Source organism: Oculina patagonica, chromosome 8 (genome assembly GCF_052425735.1).
Source record: "Oculina patagonica isolate OP01 chromosome 8, crgOcupat, whole genome shotgun sequence".
NCBI classification, from domain to species: Eukaryota; Metazoa; Cnidaria; class Anthozoa; order Scleractinia; family Oculinidae; genus Oculina; species Oculina patagonica.
This window is the reverse complement of record NC_135765.1, coordinates 7,976,486-7,996,793: the sequence shown is the minus strand read 5'-3', so window position 1 is coordinate 7,996,793 and position 20,308 is coordinate 7,976,486. Positions and strand designations below refer to the sequence as shown.

The window sequence follows — 20,308 nt, the reverse complement described above, 5'->3', positions numbered from 1 at the left end:
GGGCAGTGAATTCTTAAAAAGAACGTCAGGGCGTTGTGAATCACCAGCCACTGACTTTTTGGGTACCACTGATCACGGTTGAACTTGCAGACTTCCTTGCCGTGTTTTTGTCGGGCCTTCTGCGAAGGTTACAAATTCATATTTGTAGATGGACAACGTTTTCGTCTTTGTAACGGGCATGCTTTTGTAAAGTGTTCATCCAATCAGAGCCAATGACAGTGGCCAAGGAGCAATTCCCAAGCAACACAAAGCAGCCAATTCAAGAAAGGTCTTCGTAATTTAATCAACATGTTTATGGATTGCCTGCGATAACTGAATACACGTCTCGCTTTCGAATAAAAAGTGTAAAGCCAATATATGCTTCAGTTCTAAGCATGCTGTCAACTTGTCAATAAACATTTCATCGCTCTACTAATGATCAAGACACAAGTGTTAACATTTGAGTGCGGGATTTTATTTTTAACACGGTTTATATACGTTTTGAAACCTTATCCATTATAATCGAATTATAAGTTGACATTTGTTTTAGTAAAATATGAACTGTGAATGTTGTCGTTGTTTTTTAACATTTTCATGATTTTTTTGTAATGAGAAACTGTGGCACTCTAAACTTAAAGATTACAAATGTAATTCTGTACACTCACCAGTCTCAATAATACTAAATTAAAATTTGGCCCGCAGTTATGATCATCTAAGTAAGTTTCTCAGAAAAATGACTGAATAAGGTTGGACTAGCCACGTGGATGTCTTAGTTAAAATAGCCACCACTTTACGTTCATGACACACACACACACACACACACACACACAAAAACAGCCAAATTTCGCAAAATAATATTAAGGATTCGGTACAGTGCTTACGCGACTTTATTAATTGCTTTGAACACCACGCCAAACGAAATATTGCATGGTAGCCAATAATGAAACGATCTTTTGTTAAGTTGACACTTTAAAATGTAGAACATACTGAACGAATAAGTAATTAATACTTTGCAGTGGCCGTATCTTGGTCCCTTACATGGTTGGTTCTGGATCGCTGTCTTGAAAGAAGTCTTTTTACTCGACGCTAAACTTACATGTTGAAAAAAGCAGTCTTCTTTATTCAGGTTAGCGCAAAGCCTTAATTTCGTGATGTTTGTGTCAAGGGCCTCAACATTCACAAAAAAAAACAAGCGTTTAACGTAAAATTTCTAAAAAAAGGAATCCAGCTGTGATCTAGAGATGAGGATTTTCTTTACATATATTCAACCGCAAAGAGTAGTGGAAAACGCAGCTTCGCCATCCTAAAACGAGTGAATATTTAACCACTAAACGGCAATTGAAAAAATGCCAACTGCCAACTATTAAAAGACAGAAAACTGTTTTAGGACTCTTTAACATAAAAACCATTAACACCCACTCATCACAACTGGTGCGTTTCTGCTGTTAACAGTCTTAACACTATTCCTATGTTTGATGCACATGTTTAAATTCACTGTGTCATGAGCGCTTTTTATTTCTATTCGAATTGCGGTTTTTTTTTTTCGCTTCTTGCCCTTTTGCGTTTAAATGTGAAAGGGATTGAGAGAATTTAATCAGTATCGATGTTTTTGATATCCATATACATGTATTAAGCCACTTGGTTTTGTAAAATTGTATTTAAAAAAAAATCATTCGAATCTCCTTCGGCAAACTTCATAAAATTTCAGAAGATTTAAGAAAACGTTCGGAAATGTTCACAACGCCTCAACAATCTTCGAAAAATGGTCTCAAATATGCTTCGATCAACTTTTAACGGAAACTTCTTTATTAATATTTTTATGTTATAAAATAATTCACATCTGCTTGAAATTCCATATTTACGTGCATATGTGTATTTTTTCCTACATTAATAATAACTGGTTCCCTGAAAGCCATAAATTAGATCTTCTTGCCGACACGTAATCTGCTGGTTCATATTATATGTTAATTATCGTCCTGTTTTACTAGTGGGGGAACCGAACCCTGCACAGTAAGCCTAGTGGTTTATTTCTTACGGAATTAGTTGTTCTACTTCCAAAATCGGTAACAAATTGATGACCTAGTGTGCTTCGTGAAAAGGGTGCGGACTGCTAGGTATTGTAACATAATTAGAGGCAATCCGATTCGTGAAAGGGCACCGAGTAAATTATTTACTCAAAACAACAGGACAGGTGTTAATAAGCTATTTGAAAGTATTTAATGTATATAAAATTGTCAAATATATTGCGATGAGTTTTTTAAAATGCGTTTGGATTTTGGCAAATTGTAATACAAATAGTTTTGACATCATATTGTTTGCTTGCGTGCTAGGCTCTTCTTTGAATAAAGATTAGTCCATTAGTTAACTACCTTAAAAACGGGCGTTATTTAACACCGGGAGCACTGTATGTTGTTCAACATTTGGTTCAATAATAAAATCCCTTTTTTTGGTTTTGCACGCATTTAGACCAGAGAGTTTCGTATTAATCGAACTTAAGATGTCACGTTAGTTGTCAAATGTTAATCAACGGTTTTATCTGGGTGCCAGAATCCATCACGTTTTTTTTTTCTCTCGTGCCAAAAAGGACAAATTGTCATTTTAGCCCCAAGGTGGTTTCAAAATATAAATAATTCTTGAGGTTGTAGTCAATTGACATTATCTTGAAAGTGTGTTTTGTTCAGTCTCAATATAAAGCAATAATTTGGCCAGGAGTTATGAATACCATATTTCCTCAAAAACGTGAATAGACTCAAATGTTTTTCTAGTTGTTAACGTGACATTTTTAATTGTTATGAACACCAGTGACACTGAACATTGCATGTGGGCCAATTATGCATACGTAATATGTAATTGATAATTCGCAGCGACATTGTCAGTTGGCTCTGGATAGTAGGGCTGACGCGAGTCTACTTAACTCGACGCTAAACTAACTTGTTGAAGATCTAGAGAAGCACACAATTTTTTTTCAGGTTAGTTCAAAACCTTATGTAGACTGAGAGGTTTGTGTCATGGGCCTCGATTCTTATTCGTGATCTATCGAATAACGGAGTTTTGCCGGTCAACAAAAAATGATGAAATTTTAACCGTCGCCGAGAATAGGGCTCTGAAACAGGCTCACAGATAGCAAAAGAGAGCAATTTGCACTGCAAACTGTCCAAAGGGGAAAAACCATTTTTTTATGGATTGCTAACCATCAATGCCATAATGATTCATCTCATACATCATGACAAGCATTATGAATCTTCTTCAGTTAACTTGAAAATTTGTTCTTTTTTTTTCGGCAATACGCCACATTAGCTGTCTCAGGAAATACCGCCGGTTAAGTTTTTGCAGTTTTTCAATGAAAAGAGAAAACTTTGCTGTACGCGGGGGAACATTTTAAGTTCGCGCACGCACACATTTAGACTACGTCAATCGTTTTCAGATAACTTGAAAACAGACTACTTCCAATGGTACTCCAAATATTTCCAAGAAAGTATTGACTTTGTTTAATTTGCCAAAGGGTTGCCGTTTTAAAAAAGTTCAGAAACAGTTAAACAACAACAGCAAAAAAAGCCACATCAGTTTGTTTTGGCCTAGATCAATGTGTCGAAAGTGTATTTTAGTCGCCGGAATCTAACTGATTTATTTACTGCAGTTGTACGAAATAGTTATTATTTTGTTTCACGTGTCTAGAACGCCGGAGAACTTAACAAAACCATACATACTTAGATAGTTTATCTAATCATTGATTTTTTCACTTCGGATATCATTACAGTGTTGAAGTCAATAGTAAGTTGATAGTCATTGATTTGACTCGAAACCACTTCCATATTCTAGAAAATATTATTTTTTTTTAAATTTCTAAATTTTCATAACAGCATTATCAGATTGTGAGCCAACACACACACAAATTAAAAAAGAGAAAACGAAAGAAAAAACGTCAAACATAAAACATAACGAGTGGAACAGCGAATAAACTGACAGGAATTGTAACGAGATTAAAACCAGCTCTATTTGAGAAAGGTCGAGCATAGAATAATATTACTAGAACTATTTTAAAACAATAAGTCAGGTGATCATTATCCGGTAAAAAAAAAGTTCCATTAAGCTTTAATTTAGAAATAAAACCTCTGTTTCTATGTTTTCATACTCTGTTCTCGTACAACCAAGTCATTCAATTCGTTTCCGAGATGGAACAGACAGAACCCCGAGCCACTGGCGAGAGTATTAGTTCTATTCACTGAGCTGTTTGAGGGAGTTAAATTAAGTGGTTATGATGTATGTTCTATCAGAATATAAAGACATAGAATCGCTTAGGGATATAAGTGTAAAAGAGCGAAGTTAAAACAACATATTTTGTTTGCGTGCGCGCGAAAAATCAATCTATTCTTTATATTCCAATTTATAATTGCTTTTCTACGAGAAAGATATCGGCGAAAATACCAGCTTTTTATAATTTACAGTAAAACAAGATGTCATATATTACGATGTTTTCAAAATGTTTCCTTTATTCTAACTGCTCTGTGAGCAAGTGAAAACATCAATAGCTTTTGGGATCATAATGTTTGCTCGCGTGCACACACGGCTTAACCATATTAGTTCTCAGTTATCTTTCATCGAGCGTTGTTTTCATTAGTAACAACCTGACCTATGCAATATATAGGAACGGGCGTAAATTAAGGCTGGCAGAAAGCTGCAAGATGGATTCAAATAATGCCCCTGGGCTTAAACTGACTGTAAGCCTACAAGTGAAAAATGTTGTTCCAGCAAATGAAGAACAAACAAGCAATGACGAATGGCAAAGATAAGACATCTTTCACTTAAGTTTCATGGTTTAAAACTGAAGACTAATTAAGACTTCACAGCATATATCGTAGTGCTAATTATTCAGATATGCAGGTGTTAACTGTTAAGTGCAGGGTTAGGCTTATTACACGGCTATTAACCCTTTAACCGGCAGATTTCTGTGACTTTCTTAAGGGGTTTTTTGGGCTTATACATTCTGTAGAACTTCGTGATTGCATATAAGAAGTCCAAGTAAAAATGTGTGCTGTTTCGAAACACCGAGGGCTCAGATTTTTATTGTGACGTCAGTAGTCGGCAGTTGCTTCGTTCGTAGGCGAGCTGTTGGGCTTGGATTTGGCTCGTTTTGTGTTTATAAGTGATTTTTCGAGTCATTTTTCACTGCAGAAGCCCCCAGGCTGGCATCATTAAGCTAGAGTGGTGGGTAGAGGCCAGCATCTGAAAGAAACCAGAGGTGAGAGATGATTTTGTCTTGATTGGAACGCCAGAAATATTCGAATCGAAAGATGGCGGTCCATGGGTAAAGTTGTCTCTCTGGCCGTTCTGTGGGTGGATTCCAAGACCTGCCAAGGCATTTTGGACGAGTTCTGACTTCCAAAGAATGCAATCGGTGCAACATTTTGCCGGCAGGATTGGGTGGCTCGACACTTATAAAAAATATATGGAATGAAGGTAGGAAGCCTTTCATGCCGCCGCCATGACTGTTTTTCCCAAGCATCCCTTTCGGTCAGCAACGAGGAAATTACAGGTTTGCAAGCATAGCTCTAATCGAATAGTAATTGCTGAGTCTTCTGAATGATTGATGGGAAATTTCCTTGGTGAACGGAAGGGAATAGGGTTGAAGTTTGCTGCAAATGTATATTTTTGAAGTCAGAATTATTTTTTCATTAAAAAAAATGGAGGCAAAGATGTGTGTTTTTTGTTGTTGTCCTGTTACGTAGAAAACGGGCATTTTCAAATTTGCTGCTGAACAAACAACCATATGCAACAGAAATTAAGAGTTGTAGTCAGTTAGTTGGCTTTTAAAGCTATGAAAATTATCACTTTGCCATAAAAAGCAGTCATTAATATCATGTGCCCAGATATGTAAAAGCTAGAGTGTTTTCAATCACTGCTGGTGTTTTTCGTACACATATGTACGATTGCCGGTTAAAGGGTTAAGCTAAGTGTTTATATAAGTACTGCTGTCGCCATGCCAAACAAACTTCGTGTAATTGATAAATAGGCAGCCGCATCATCATTTTTAAAAGGCTTTGGATCGCAGCGTTGAAAGGAGCTTTTCTCTTAGCTACTCAATCCATCTCCTAGACAAAAAAATAATAAAATCTTGAATAAAGCAAACAAATTTTAAAAGCGAAGCAACGAATCCTCTTCTATTGAGGTAAGTTCAAATATCAAACCATATATATAAAATGGCGAATTATCGAGATGTCAATGCATGTAGTGCATTTAAATACAAGCCAACTGGCAACGATTTCGTGGTACAACAAAGTTTGTTCGGTAAAATGCTGTTACAGATGACGTAGCACTATAAACAAAGTTTATTCGAGGAAAACTTGGGGAAAAAAGATGAAAACCTCGACAGGAATTTGCGAAATCCTGACGAAATATCAATACCTGAAAGAAAGGTCACCAGCAAGAAACAGAAAATTTACTTGTCTACATTATTAACTTATAGTATTTTTTTTTTCTTAGTACATGTCAGTAACCTGATGGCTCGGCAAGAGATTCGTGTTCTCGCCGAACTGCTAATGGTGTCATTAATGTTCCGTGACATTGCCACCCAGCAATGTGGAATTGACACTTACTCCGTCTATCAAATGATGCTCAAGGGTCACACCTTTGAGACGTTCAAGGCTCGCCCACTTTCGATGGACTGCAGAGAGGCATGCAACTCTGACGTCAGATGCCAAAGTTATAACTATGTCATGTTCAAAGACATATGTGAATTAAATAACAGGACTAAGGAGGCCAGGCCAGAGAACTTTGTCAAGAACAGCGACAGATATTACATGAAAAAGGCTCCGAATAGAGGTACATTTAAATGACATTAAGAAATAATCAGAAAAATACGTCACTGCTTACGTAAATGTGCTGAAACGTACTGGCCATGTTTTGCCATTACTATATCAATGTATATTCTTGGAATTGCAGCGAAGTAGAAATGTTGTATCACCTCAGATCGGAAGGATTTTCATCAGATTCGCGAGTGCATCTTTCTTCCAAGAGTTTGCAATCTTGAACTTAAACGAAGTAACGCAGATGCTGTTAGGTCATAGAGTTCGAACTTTAATTCAGTAATGTTGTGCTTATTTCATTCCCAGTTCCCCTCGGTTCCATTCCTGAGCTGCCTGCTGATTCGTGTGGAGAGATCAAGGCGAGTGAAGGAGAACAAGTGGTCAGCGGTGATTACTGGTTGGATTCCACGAGGTCTGGAAACCCCATTTTAGCTCGCTGTAACATGAAAACAGAAGGTAACTGTAAAATATTAATACCGGTTTTGTCCTGTCTGATTTGCATTAAAACGTTGAACATAATTTGGATATTTTTCTGTGTAATTTTGTTTTATTAGCTGCTGACTACTGCATCACGCATCAGTGTCAAAACAATGCAACATGTGTAAACAGTCACATGAACTACACGTGTGTATGTAATTCATCGGGATGGTCTGGAGACTATTGCGAAAAAGGTAAGTTGGCTTAGGGACGGACCATTATTTTCTAGGAGCGGGGGGGGGGGGGGGGTGGAGAAAAAGTTTCCTCTGCAACCTTTTTTTTTAGTTTATGCACCTCTGCAAACATTTTTATTCCAAATACGAACTATGTTTTGTTATACATATCGTGTTTGCAAACAATTTATTTTGTCTTTCTAGGCCCTACCAACAATTTTTTTCAATATTTTTCATCCCCACCCCCCACAGCATGAAAACATAACTTTACCGTACTGTAAAGCTCAAATAAAGCTGGTGTAAATTTGGAATTTATTCAACTATACGCTGACTTTATATTTTTTAAAGCTGACCTTAATGCCAGCTTTACACTCAAGTATAAAGGTAGATAAAGAGCCTTTTTTTTACACCTACTTTAAATCACATTTACACACGGTAATGTAAAGGTCGGTTTAATCACCTTTAACAACATTTAATTGATGGTGTGTAAACTTGGATAACCGACTTTACACACGATTTACCCACCTTTAATTTAATTTAAATCCCAATTATCATGCTGTGCCCCCCTCCCCCCTCCAAAAAAATAATGGTCCGTCCCTTACTCGTTATATGTAACAACGTTTTTGTTGTTTTGCTACAAGATATTAAGAACCTAAATTCTTTTTTGGAATGAGTTGTGAAGTGGAACGCAATATAAATAATTCTTTAATCAAAGAGAGACTACATTTCCAGGGCTCTGTTTTCATTTTATTTACAACACCGAGTGGAATTGAGCATCTTCCCAGGAACTCAAAGTCAGTGAGCTTTCTTGCAGTCATTCGCAGTTCTAGTTGTTAAGTTATACTATTTTGATTACATTTATGTTGCCATTTCGCAATCCTTAGATATCGACGAATGCAAAGAGGCTCTATATGGTTGCCATAGCAATGCTTCATGCATCAATACAAGAGGATCCTACAACTGTACCTGCAAACCGGGTTTCCATGGAGACGGAAGAAACAGTTGTAAAGGTTGGTATTTTTTCTAACAACTTTTTTATAAATATAGACAAAGTGATTTTCAGTATTTATTTAGTTCCAATAGACCATATTCGTATTCTCGGAACTAGCTTGGAATTGAGGGGAATCTTTTCAAATGCAAATGAGATGAAGATCTTTTTAATGATATTCCCCCGCATTAGCCTCCATTGCAAGCTGGATCGATTCTCATTGTGAAAATTTACTAAGCGTGGATCACAAAAAATTATTTTCCCGCCCAATACACTTGGACTCCTATTTACATTATAAAGCGTTATAAAAAACGGGCCTAAGTCACGGGATTGGCTTATCGAGTTATAACACACGGGGCCCACGTCGAGAGTTTGAGAACGCGCAATTTTTGAGCATTGTAAAAATTGTTTTAAAGTGCATATTACAATGGATCTCTATAACAAAAAATGTAACTTGTAATGATCTTTGTGAATTAGGTTTTTGCCGGAAACACAGACCAGAACACTGTTGTCTATCATGTACTCAACCCACCAATCAGCACACAGTACATCCGCTTTCTACCAGTTACTTGGCAAGGACACATATCAATGAGGGCAGAGCTCTATGGCTGTCAAGGTAATTATGAGCAAGGCGTATCATTTGAACAACGTTTGTTGCAGACTCAACGTTTCTTTCAACTGAAGTATAGCATACTCCCTAAACACTCTGACTCTCGCCAATGTATACGCAGTGGGGGAGGAAAAAGGGTGCTTCAGATGATGAACCCCCTTCTCGTTGTTTTGGGCAGACGAAGAGGCAAAGAGATACTCTGCTGTAAACATGTTTCGGTGATAGTGGGAACCAGGCTTTTAGCTAGGTGGGAGTCCAGGAGTCCTATGGACGGCCACTTTTCAGAAAAAAATTAATATGAAAAGTGTATACAGAGGGTTTTGTTAGCAAATTTGGAAATCTTTAGATACCTTTGCACTCATAACTTCAGAAAAACACCTTGCATGCCCCTCAGGCTCTCCTATGGGGACAAAGAAAACCCTTATAAAAATTCTGGACTCCCACTTTTTAAATCCTGGCTAAACGCCTGGTGGGAACGCAGTAAAACCGACTGAATAACAGACAGTCAGACAGCCAGACAGACAGACAGACAGACAGACAGACAGACAGATGAACAGAGGCAGAGAGTGGGGGCGTTAAACTAAGATATGCTATGATGTTATGCTAAAGACATATATTTATTTTGCTTACATCCAAAGTATGACTTTGACGAGTGCTGAAAGAAACACCGCGACCCTGTCAACTTTTATTTATACATACAATACATAAGTTGGTGCTGATCACTGGTGTTATTTTGAAGTAGCAACGCAACAGGCAAGCCTACGCATATGCATGACAATTGCCAACTTCATATGGTGCTGTGTATCCAGACGCTAGTCAGTGAATGTTTTCCATCTCAATGTGGCAGAAAGTGAAGACTCCGCCTTCGATGGTTTACAAGGGTATCTTTGTCACTACTGTGAATGTCTTGCTCACTTTTAGGTGATTCTCATGTGGGACTATTTAGCTGAAGAGAGTAAATTGCCGCACTATTGCTTTGGCCAGCACACTTTATTATCTAGCACAACTAACAAACGACATGATTTGAACTGATAAATGACAGATGATAACAATCTCATGTCTCTAGCTTTACTCGGTCGTGGTAAACTTTTAACTGACAGCTGATTGACCAAGATTTTAACTAAAAAAAATGGGATACCGGCCCCAATAAGGTCGTGTTCGAAAGCACGGTAAATGCCACCCCTCATTTTTCCGCAATTTTGACTTCCAGTAGCTGTTCATTCTTTGAATTTCCTCCCGAAATTTTTGATGTGAAAACTGTGTGACCATGAATTTTAATGTGGTTTTATCATGCAGAGTTAGCAAATTTCGAGTCTTTTGACTAATTCTTCGTTTCAATCACACTTTTTGAGGAATTAGTACGTTTCACTTTGCATCAGTGTGCGTTATTTTCTATTCTCCTAAGAAAATAGAAAATCCAAGATGGCGGACACAACAACGGACAAAATGGCGTCATAGCACGTTATAACCAACAGGGAACCTATTGGTCTTAACATGTAGAGTAGGCTCAGGATTCTCTACTTAATGCAAAATACCCGTAAGGGGTGTGGCGATGTGACTAGCTACCTTGGATTATGTTTGAGTATTTATACTACTGTAAATATTTGAGTAGCTTAGATATTTGTTACTGCTTGCTATATATTGACTTCTAGCTGTGTAATATTTCGACAGGTTTACTGATCAAAGTTTAGTGAACACGTATAACTTCAAACGACACTTTGAGAAATAGGAAAATAAATTTCCTTATCTTGAAAAGTCAATATTAATGGCCATGAAGAGTAAGAATATTTACAGTACTAACTTGAATAAACACAAAAGAGGTTTATTTGACAGTTTCGGTAGAAAGCATGAGACTCCTATTGTGTTTAAACCCTGTTATTTGAATCGCTTTTCAGGTTAATTACGCTTACATGTGCTATATAAAGTACAACTAATTGCACCAGTATGTAAATAAATGCATGAATTTTATATTTCCTTCTCCACCAGTAACACAATTGGTTTATATTATAATCTTGACTAGGACAAATTATTGGTATCTGATCTTCTTTTGAATACAGCAGCTTTTTACTGTTCAAAATAAAACAAAACAAAATCAACAACAAAAATAAAAACAGACAAAAGAGTAGCATCGAAAGGTCTGTCTCAAAGATGCAGACCAGTTAAATTGTGTGATTCAATTCACATTCTGTTATCCCCGCCGCTAGGTGTAACAACGTTGGTTTACAGTGGTGCAGATTAGTATAGTTTGTTTAAACAATGTGAAATGCAAAGTACATAGTGCAACAAAAATAAATAAAGGCAGATTTAATGGCCAAAGAGGTGATAACTATTACCAATTCGCAAAAAACGAAAAAAAGCAAAAACTTTTCCAAACTTAGTTATCGTAATTATCGTCTGTCATTATTAAAATGGTAAAAATTCTGCCTATATTTCTTTCAACTTTACCACAGACTTTCGAAATGACAGGTTTTATCTCGAACCAGCATAAAATTATATAAATTTAATATTCGCTGAGGATAAACACGAAAACACTAGTGTTCCTTGGATTTAAAAAAGGCCGCAGTATTTCTATGATCAATAGGGGTTATTAGCGGTTCAAAAACTCGTTCAATATGACCACTATACAAAATTAATAGAGCAGATTCTGATTTTCCCTTAAGAGGTCACTTAATGATTAATTCCAAGCTCGAGGGCTGCAGTATTTCTATGATCAACAGGGGTTATGAGCTCGAGTTGGAACTTCGTGTTCGAGTTAGAAGGACGAGTTAGAATAAGAATAAAAAAGTTAGAGTCAAATTTTTTTAAGCCTTGTTTAATTAAGTTTAATGAAGATACTGACTACTATACATATAGTATACTATAGTGTGACTCTTGCCTTATACATATAACCCTAACCCTAATGAGGCTAACCGGAGTGTTAATAAGGCTAACAAGAGTGTTATTCGGGCTAACGGGAGTGCTTATTGGGTTAACCTAAGTTCTTTCAAAAATAAAAGGAGTGTTTTTTCGGGCTAAAAATAATAACCCGGCGTTAAACTCGAACTTTTTTTTTACTCGAAATGAATATTTCCAATTCGAACTCATAAAATGGAAAGACTTCATTGTACCAATTACTTAAATCCTCAGAATAGAAAACTTTCGTCATAAGTAAATATAGAACATATACACTTAATGGTAATCTAAAAGAGGAAACGAAAAATGAAAAAGTCAAATAAAAATTGAGTAGCTTAATCTTAAAAAAATAGCTTGCATCATCCACAGGGAATCCGTAATTGAATAAATTAAAGGTTGTCAAGAAAAAAAGAATAAACCATAAAAGAAACGACCCAGTGGTTTTCTGGAAAATTTTTGAACTACTGATTCATTTGCAGTGTTGACTTGTGATCTTTAAATGGGATGAGGAAAAATGCAAATGCTGTCTTCCCACAATCCGATAAGGTCGTGCCGTTTATAGTTAATATTTTTCCGACAACGTTTTTTCAATTATGTATATACATTTCTAAATAACGCGACTTGTATAATCTTTCAATTCTGGAGGAATACCAGTGTATCTGTTAAAAGATTATCCATTTATGTTACAGTTTTACCTTTTTAGGCGAGAAAGTAAATGTTTCTTTACAAATGTGTATCCGTATACGTAGTTTGTTGTGTTGTAAGTGCTCATGCAAAATCGCTTGTATAAATCTGACTTGATTTATAAAAAGGAAATGCATGTTTTTTTTTTCAAGGACATGGAGGATTATTTGGCTTGCAGTGATTTCAATTTTGTATTGTTTGTTTTTTCTTCCTTGCGTCAAACTTGAGCTGATAAGCATCATAAGCTCTTATTCAACGTTCCTTACAGAAATATGGCTTCAAAACTACATTGTCGTGTCAAAATTCGGGAGACACCTTTTATTGAATGAAGTCAGAAATAGATGTGGTATTTAATCTGAGTATACTGTATTGAAACATGCTTGTAACTTGTCGCTAAAATTATAGGGAAACGACCCAGCTAATCGTGTATTAACGTATTAACGTTTTAACGTGAATTTTGATGTAAGGTTTCTAACGTTTCAGAGAGGTTTTCTCTTTCTACTGCTGCAATCTTGGACAAAACTAGTTGAAACAAACGCATTTCCCGAATTTTTCACAAAAGTCCTAACTTGAAAGCGGGTACAAAAATTTTATCCCCCTCTCTTCCTGCTCAATGTTGTTTCTTGTGGTTTGCGGTTCGCCACGCTTTGTTTTCACAACACGACAGCATTGGCAACATTGATGGGAGAGGTGGGGAGGGGGGGAAGTTACACTGAACTGCGGTACCTAAATTAGAGGAAATTTGCCAAGTGTTTCAACAATCTTGTCCAAGATTGTAGCCCTTCGGTTTGTTGACTTTGATAAGTGTCGTGTATTAACGTATTAACGTTTTAACGTGAATTTTGATGTAAGGTTTCTAACGTTTCAGAGAGGTTTTCTCTTTCTACTGCTGCAATCTTGGACAAAACTAGTTGAAACAAACGCATTTCCCGAATTTTTCACAAAAGTCCTAACTTGAAAGCGGGTACAAAAATTTTATCCCCCTCTCTTCCTGCTCAATGTTGTTTCTTGTGGTTTGCGGTTCGCCACGCTTTGTTTTCACAACACGACAGCATTGGCAACATTGATGGGGGAGGTGGGGAGGGGGGAAGTTACACTGAACTGCGGTACCTAAATTAGAGGAAATTTGCCAAGTGTTTCAACAATCTTGTCCAAGATTGTAGCCCTTCGGTTTGTTGACTTTGATAAGTGTCATTCGCCAAAAGACATAAACAGTTAAAATCCAGATCTCTTCAACAAGACCTCCACTGGCTTTTAATCGTGGATTGGCGTTAATCGGTTTTCAAACGAACGGGCCCTGGTTTATGATTCACGGTTATCTTGTTTATCTTCAGTACCATCCATATGTATATGCTTACTCTTAACTCTGGCCAAAAAAGGTATTAAAAAAATTGCGTAACTGTGTGCTTTTACTCTCTTTGCACTTCTCTTCTGGGTTCCATTTCATTTTCAATTGTAAAAAGTATACGTACACTTCGAATGATTTATATTTAACAGAAAGCGATTTTAAATTACTGTCAGAAAGAAAAGACCTAAAAGACTGGGAGTTCAGCTCGTCTTGTAATTAATTCAAATTTTCTCTAGTTTATTTTGTCATTTTTGTTCTTCTCTATCACTATGTAGGCACTAACAAGATCTATCCCATGACCCTCTGGGAACTTAGCGACCTCGTTTTCGTACCGTTTAAACAGCTCGTCGACTATCCTTTCCTTTTCTTCCGGTGATCGTGTATCAGAAAGACCTATGGGTAAAAAATAGTATACGTTTTCACTATACATGGTCTAACGACTAAGCGTGGGGTTAAAGTGGCTGAATATTGCCCAAGTGCGAGGCCAATATCCACTTATCGTAGCCGAAGTAGCTTTATCAATAAAGGATTTATTATATGATACAAAGAACGCCATTTTTCCTGTGGGACATAGCGGGCAGTCCCGGGTAGCCAGCACAGGATTTGGCTTATGTTGCCTGCTCGCGGAACTCGCCATATGAATAATACAACAAAAGAAATTGACCAAGCTTGTTCGGTCAAGATGTCTGTATATTGTCCAAGTTCGTTTTTTTTTTGCGTGTAATTATAAAGACCTGACGCGAGTATCGTAAAACCGCACAAAATAAAGAACCATATGTGGCAAGTGTTTGGAAGCTTAGGTGAACAATGCAATTACAAACACTTTAAGAGGAAATGTGTTCTTATAAGCATATTGACTCTAAACGTTCTTTTCTTCTGCAAGAGTGTGAACAAAATATCAACTTATTAACTTCTGCAACTACTTGTCCACATATGCTATACAAATGGCGGCACCCAACTTCTTTAAAAGTGTTGTCTTACCAGAAAGAAATGTTGAGTTACTCCAAGATCTCATCGCAGGAGTGTACCAACGCGCGTGCGCTTTAGGATCACCACCATGCTTCAGCCACTTTAGCCGATAAGGGCATGGAACAGTCTTGATTGATGTGGAGACTAATGAGAGCCCGGCCCTGCGAACGGGCGAGTCTGGGGATATAAAAGGGATTTTGCATTCGTCCACAGTGCGCAAGTAATAGGCAAACGTTGTTTTGTAGAATTCTTCCTGTAAAGAAAAATAAAAACATATTGATCGACTGGTATTCGTGGCTTTTCCAGCTACCTCATTACTGCCATTCATCTTTGGATGAACCGCACCAGAATACAGTAGCAGTGGGTAGGTGTCTGTGGTTACAGTAAAAACCCCCCGAGTAAGAACCTATCGTTTTTCAGGATAACCTAAACAGGTTCTAACATAAAGGGTTATTAACACATATTAGGCTAATTAAGTTCTTAATAGGTTCTTTATTTCTGAAGAAAAAATTTCAATGTTTTTATAGAGATTTAAGTGGTATTCCGCCTTTTTCTTGTACAAAAATTGCATACCACAGAGTGTTTATATCAAAATGAAGCACTTATCATATCATATTTTCCCAAAAGTAAACATTTTTAATCAATTTTAGAAATTAAGAACCTGTTTCCATTTTTTAGGCTAAATAGGTTCTTATAAAAATGGTATCTAATTTGCAAATTTTAGCCTAACAGGTTCTTAAATGTTAGGTTCTTACTTGCGGGTTTTTACTGTATTTGTTACTAGCCATAGTTTAAACAAGACGTTTCCATATGGGAAGAACCTGGCTCGGTCTTCGTCTTCCAGAGTTGTTGAACAAACACAAAGGGGTAACTATCAAAAAAAGCTTACCAACATCAGTCCTGACATAATGTCCTTTCAAGTGAAAAATTATTTGCAGCTCTGTTAATGTCATATTCCTTGACAACCCTTATGTATTATTAGTAAAACTTTAATGTACGTGGCTAGTTTTTCATTTTCAAACAAAACTTGAAACAAACAAAGAACAGACAAGGATCCCACCTGTGAAATCCAACCATCAGTTACTAATCCTTGCCATAAGTCCCTCAGTAAGTGATGCCTCGAAACTGCTGTGTCTTCTGCTTCGTATTGTCCTTTCTCATTGACGACAGCCTGAACGATAACCATCCTACCACCTTAAATGAAATGGCAAAATATTAAACAACAGAAGGTGTTCAAGATCAAATACAGAAAATAAGCCAATATTATTGTATCGAGAGGTTTATCAAGGTCTGGATGATGTTCAACGTCCTGAGCCGAGAAATAGTTAACATTTTAACTGTCAGCTGGGAGATGAAGCAGTTTTGAACCGATAGTAGTTTGAGATCTGCACAATTATTCTTTCTGGATTAAATTTAAAGTTACACTTAATTTTTAACTGTTAGTGTTAAAATGGCCAAAATTTAACTGTTTCACGTTTCAGAGCCAAAAAATAAAGTGTTTAGTGTTATCGAGGTTGACGAATCTTTAGTGTACTTTTGATGATACAAAGTAGCTGGGGTTGAACGGGCTAATATCTCCTGATCAGCTAGCGTCGGAAAATACTCTTTAGTTCTACTATTAGTTAATGGAACAGTTATCTGAAAAAAAGGGTCGACCTTTCGCGACCTCTAGGAATCGACCCCAAAACTCTCAGCAATAACATATGTCTGTATTAAAGTCCCGTTTATTTTAACAAAATATGCGTGCAAAATACACGGAAAGGCAGTATCAGCACGAAACGACTTCTGCCTACTTAAGGCCTATAGTGCTGCGATTCAAAGTGGGGTTAGAAGATTTCCCAACAAAATATTTCTGTCTGCAAAAGAGCAACTGTACGTTATCTGCGATAAAGGTTGACTTCACGTTTTCATTATTTTTGATAGGTCGGGTAATGTTATGCGCACGTGAACAGTAAATGATAATGTAAAAAAAGACAGTCAGTAAGTCAGTCAGTCAAGCCATTATTTTCAAACAAGGAACTTCATCAAATTTACAATTTAAACTGTTATTAATAGAGGCCGCCTGATAAAAAAAAAAATTACAATAAAAAATAATAATTAGAAGAATTATAATAAGTCTTACAGTATACCTGGAAGTTAAAAGGATTAAAATGCCAAGTACGTGATAGGAAACAAAGAAAATAATAGCAACAACAATGACAACAGCAACATCAACAGCAACAGCAGCAGCAACAACAACAACAACAAACATTAATAGTAGATTCTACCTGGAGCCAACTCCTTTGCTCTTGCCAATAGCAGTGTTTCCCAGTCTTTCGATGCTTGTTTCTTGAACTTCTCTGCTTCTTCCGGGACCGTAATCATGGGCTGGTGTAATGCGCCTGTAATATCACACGGCTTCTTGCTCAACCAGTGAAAGGCGGTGGCAGAAAATCCTAAATTGACTGACCCTGGCGGGAGGCCCTGACTGAAAAAGTTTGTTCCACAAGCCGTGACGAACACGTTGGGAAAGTCTATGAAATAGCTTTTTGGACCTGGAATGAAACCTACGGAGAAAATTACAGTCAAAGTTTGCAAAACGTATACCAAAGTTCGCAACAACAACAACAACAACAAATATATGTGGTATCCCAAATTAATTTTACGTGGCTTAACAAAACAGGAATGGAAAAAAATAAGATGAAATCTTCAAAAAAATCATATAATATATACCCATACTCATAAATAAAGATCGTTCTTACGTTAGATGCAGGGATAATTCTAGCTAGGCGTCAAAAACTGGACGTTACAGTAATTCTGCAAATAAAATGGTCTGTATTTCTCAAAAGAATAAATACATACAACAGCATTTCTAAGCCAATACCAACCCCTTCCAGTGGAATATGTTCATGAACAGTTAATGTATATAGCTTATCTTAGGAGTTTGACGACTGGCTAGAACATGGCATTCAGACAACAATTTTATGATCAAAAATGAAAATTTTCTTTAATACCTTGCAAACGAAGAAACAGAGACTTGAAATCGTTTACAGGCTGATCTTCATAAATCACGTTTATAGGTATATCGTCACCATGAATTTTCCTGAGCTCTTTTACGCATGCGTACAGTAGTGGCATGGAGGTACCCCCATCAGCACATCCGTAGTCAGCAATGGTGAACACGGATCCAGGCTCCACGGTAGCCAACCTGATAGCGTCCAGAACAAGAGGTTCGGCTTCAAGGATTACGTCACAGCAACCAAGTTCATTGTCTGAGTAGTACCCAGATCCATCTGGGCCGTACGGGATGTGACTGTGAGGAACCTTAAACGAGGAAAGTATGGAACAGTAAAGCATACGAGGAGATCGAATTTGACTTTTGATGGCTAGGTCCGCTGACGGTTGATGGCTATTGAGAGAAAATTCTTATCGAAATTCGCTATTGGCTACAACTTTGAGTTCTGCGTGTACGCAAGTGCCATGTTCTTTAATTTGGTGACGGCCCAGGCCACTCGATACAAAAAGATCCCGTAATGTAGATGAGGTAGCAGGGCTCTCCCTTTTGGACATTCGGTAAAAAAAAAAACATCGATTAGTTATACTATTTTCAAAAACTTTTAGAATTAAAAATGAAAGAAATGCAGGGCATTTATCAGCTTAGAAGTAGCAGGGATAAAAATCATTAAAGAACTGGCTACGTACAAATTTCTTTTCTTCTGTCGACATCGCTTTTATGCTTTCCACCTCACGTTCTTGCTCAACTTGAACTTGACACAGAACCTGTTGATTTTAAGCAATAAAATATACCGTAATGGTCTAATTAAGCTTCTGGGCGCTCATCATCATCATCATCATACGGTCGTCGTCGTCGTCATTTTTACTATTATTATACTTTTATTAATTATTTTGGGAGCCTTGTTTGCTTAGTGGAGACAGGGCACTTATAAGGATAGGTAAGCTTTTTTCCCCTTCATGTTCTAAACACCTGACTGCGTAAAACGAAAAAGAGATTCTTTGCTTGAAGGACGATTACTGAGATGCTCTTTGCATTCAAAACCGCTTGAATGCAACAGCATGCAGAGGCGCAAAATGAAATGACTTCAAATGGCAAATCATTATTAATATATATAATTAACTAGATGTTCCATAGTTTTACTAAGGAAACCTCAGCGGGCAGAGTAGAATGGTTCTTGCAAAATACAGACCGAAAGGTAATAGCACACAGCCGTCCACCTCTAAGAGTAATTATGCATGCGTCTATAATTTTATGCTAAATATTATACACTCGCCGGCGTCAAGTACAGCGGCAAAATCGGCACGAACGTTTACTCCGGCTTACTGCTCGGATAGCGTCTGACGGTAAAATTTAAAACATATATAAATAACGTCTCGTATATATTCAAAACGTAAGGTCAAGATAACAGGACCTTTCGTAGTTGAATAATCGAGCGTTATTGTTCGGCCATCAACCTCAAACAAGACAGAGTCATGTCCAAAGCTAATATCCGTTAACATGCATTTGCTGCATTTGAACACGCATACCGACTGTCTGTTGAAATAATCACCCGGCCAGCAATGTTCAGTATGTATTAGGAAATTGCCTAAAAAGCATCTCCTTTCCACGTACAAATTTTAATGTCCTGACAATGAAAATATGTGTTCCAAATGCAATTGTGACATAAATCGAAATTTATGTCTTGTTTTCATACAAATATAAATATAAATACGAAACAACACTACTGAGAGTCTACTGACCCTTCTATCCTGCTTGCAATAGATTCAAAACCTTCTGCACTCGGGTAGCCAAGGGATTCACTGGAGATTGTATATTTTGAAATTCGCGATGACCCTTCACACACGATACGCTGATTGATTTTAATAATTATGCAAGTATCAGCCCGTCTCTGTGGACTCGATCTGCAGTGTTGCATGACCGAGTACTTCCGTAACGCCAAAGCAGCAAGAAGACAGACTCTGCTCAAGACCGATTTTTCAAGCATGCAAAGAGTGTTCACTTTAATCTCGTTCCAAGATCTCGCGGGTGGGCGAGCCGGAAGACGAGTCCTGGTCAAATGAGAAAATTCAAATTTTTTGATTGGCTGTTTCAAAACATGGCTGTCACAGCGCTAAAATTTGAACGTGCGATGCAAGAGTTGTAAGGGCCTCAAAGGAATTCAATGTCTGCTTTTAATGTAAATTTGAAATCGTGCACGCAACCCGGGGGCGGGGGGGGGGGGGGGTACCCCCTATAATGGCCTATACGGGGAGGCTCCGCTAGGCCTTTCTCGATTATGCTAGCATTTTTTCCGGCATTTTTTGGGAAAACGAGTATTTTTTTTTCGTTTTTTCTTGAAAAAGAATTGCTAGCATTTTTTGTCATTTTTCATGACTGTGATTCAGATTTCA

General features: G+C 37.3%; 2 protein-coding genes across 3 annotated transcripts; one reads left to right on the top strand and one right to left on the bottom strand.

Moving 5' to 3' along the window:
* The first annotated feature begins 1,004 nt into the window (after nt 1-1,004).
* LOC144664131 (uncharacterized) lies at nt 1,005-9,980 on the top strand. The gene is made up of 7 exons (XM_078525253.1): nt 1,005-1,105; nt 6,460-6,798; nt 7,089-7,238; nt 7,337-7,453; nt 8,317-8,442; nt 8,917-9,036; nt 9,952-9,980. The coding sequence occupies exons 2-7, from the start codon at nt 6,477-6,479 to the stop codon at nt 9,978-9,980; spliced, it is 864 nt and encodes a 287-aa protein (XP_078381379.1). The 5' UTR covers nt 1,005-1,105; nt 6,460-6,476.
* A 3,441-nt stretch (nt 9,981-13,421) lies between these two features.
* Nucleotides 13,422-19,762, bottom strand: LOC144662601 (uncharacterized). Of its 2 annotated transcripts, XM_078523444.1 has the most exons (7): nt 19,658-19,762; nt 18,605-18,682; nt 17,917-18,226; nt 17,191-17,469; nt 15,984-16,117; nt 14,936-15,176; nt 13,422-14,347 (listed from the first exon to the last, which is right to left on the bottom strand). In XM_078523444.1, exons 2-7 carry the CDS (start codon nt 18,626-18,628, stop codon nt 14,187-14,189), a joined length of 1,149 nt encoding a protein of 382 aa, XP_078379570.1. In that variant the 5' UTR covers nt 18,629-18,682; nt 19,658-19,762; the 3' UTR covers nt 13,422-14,186. The 2 variants fall into 2 exon arrangements, with proteins under 2 accessions (XP_078379570.1, XP_078379571.1); XM_078523445.1 differs by lacking the exon at nt 18,605-18,682.
* Nucleotides 19,763-20,308: the final 546 nt, after the last annotated feature.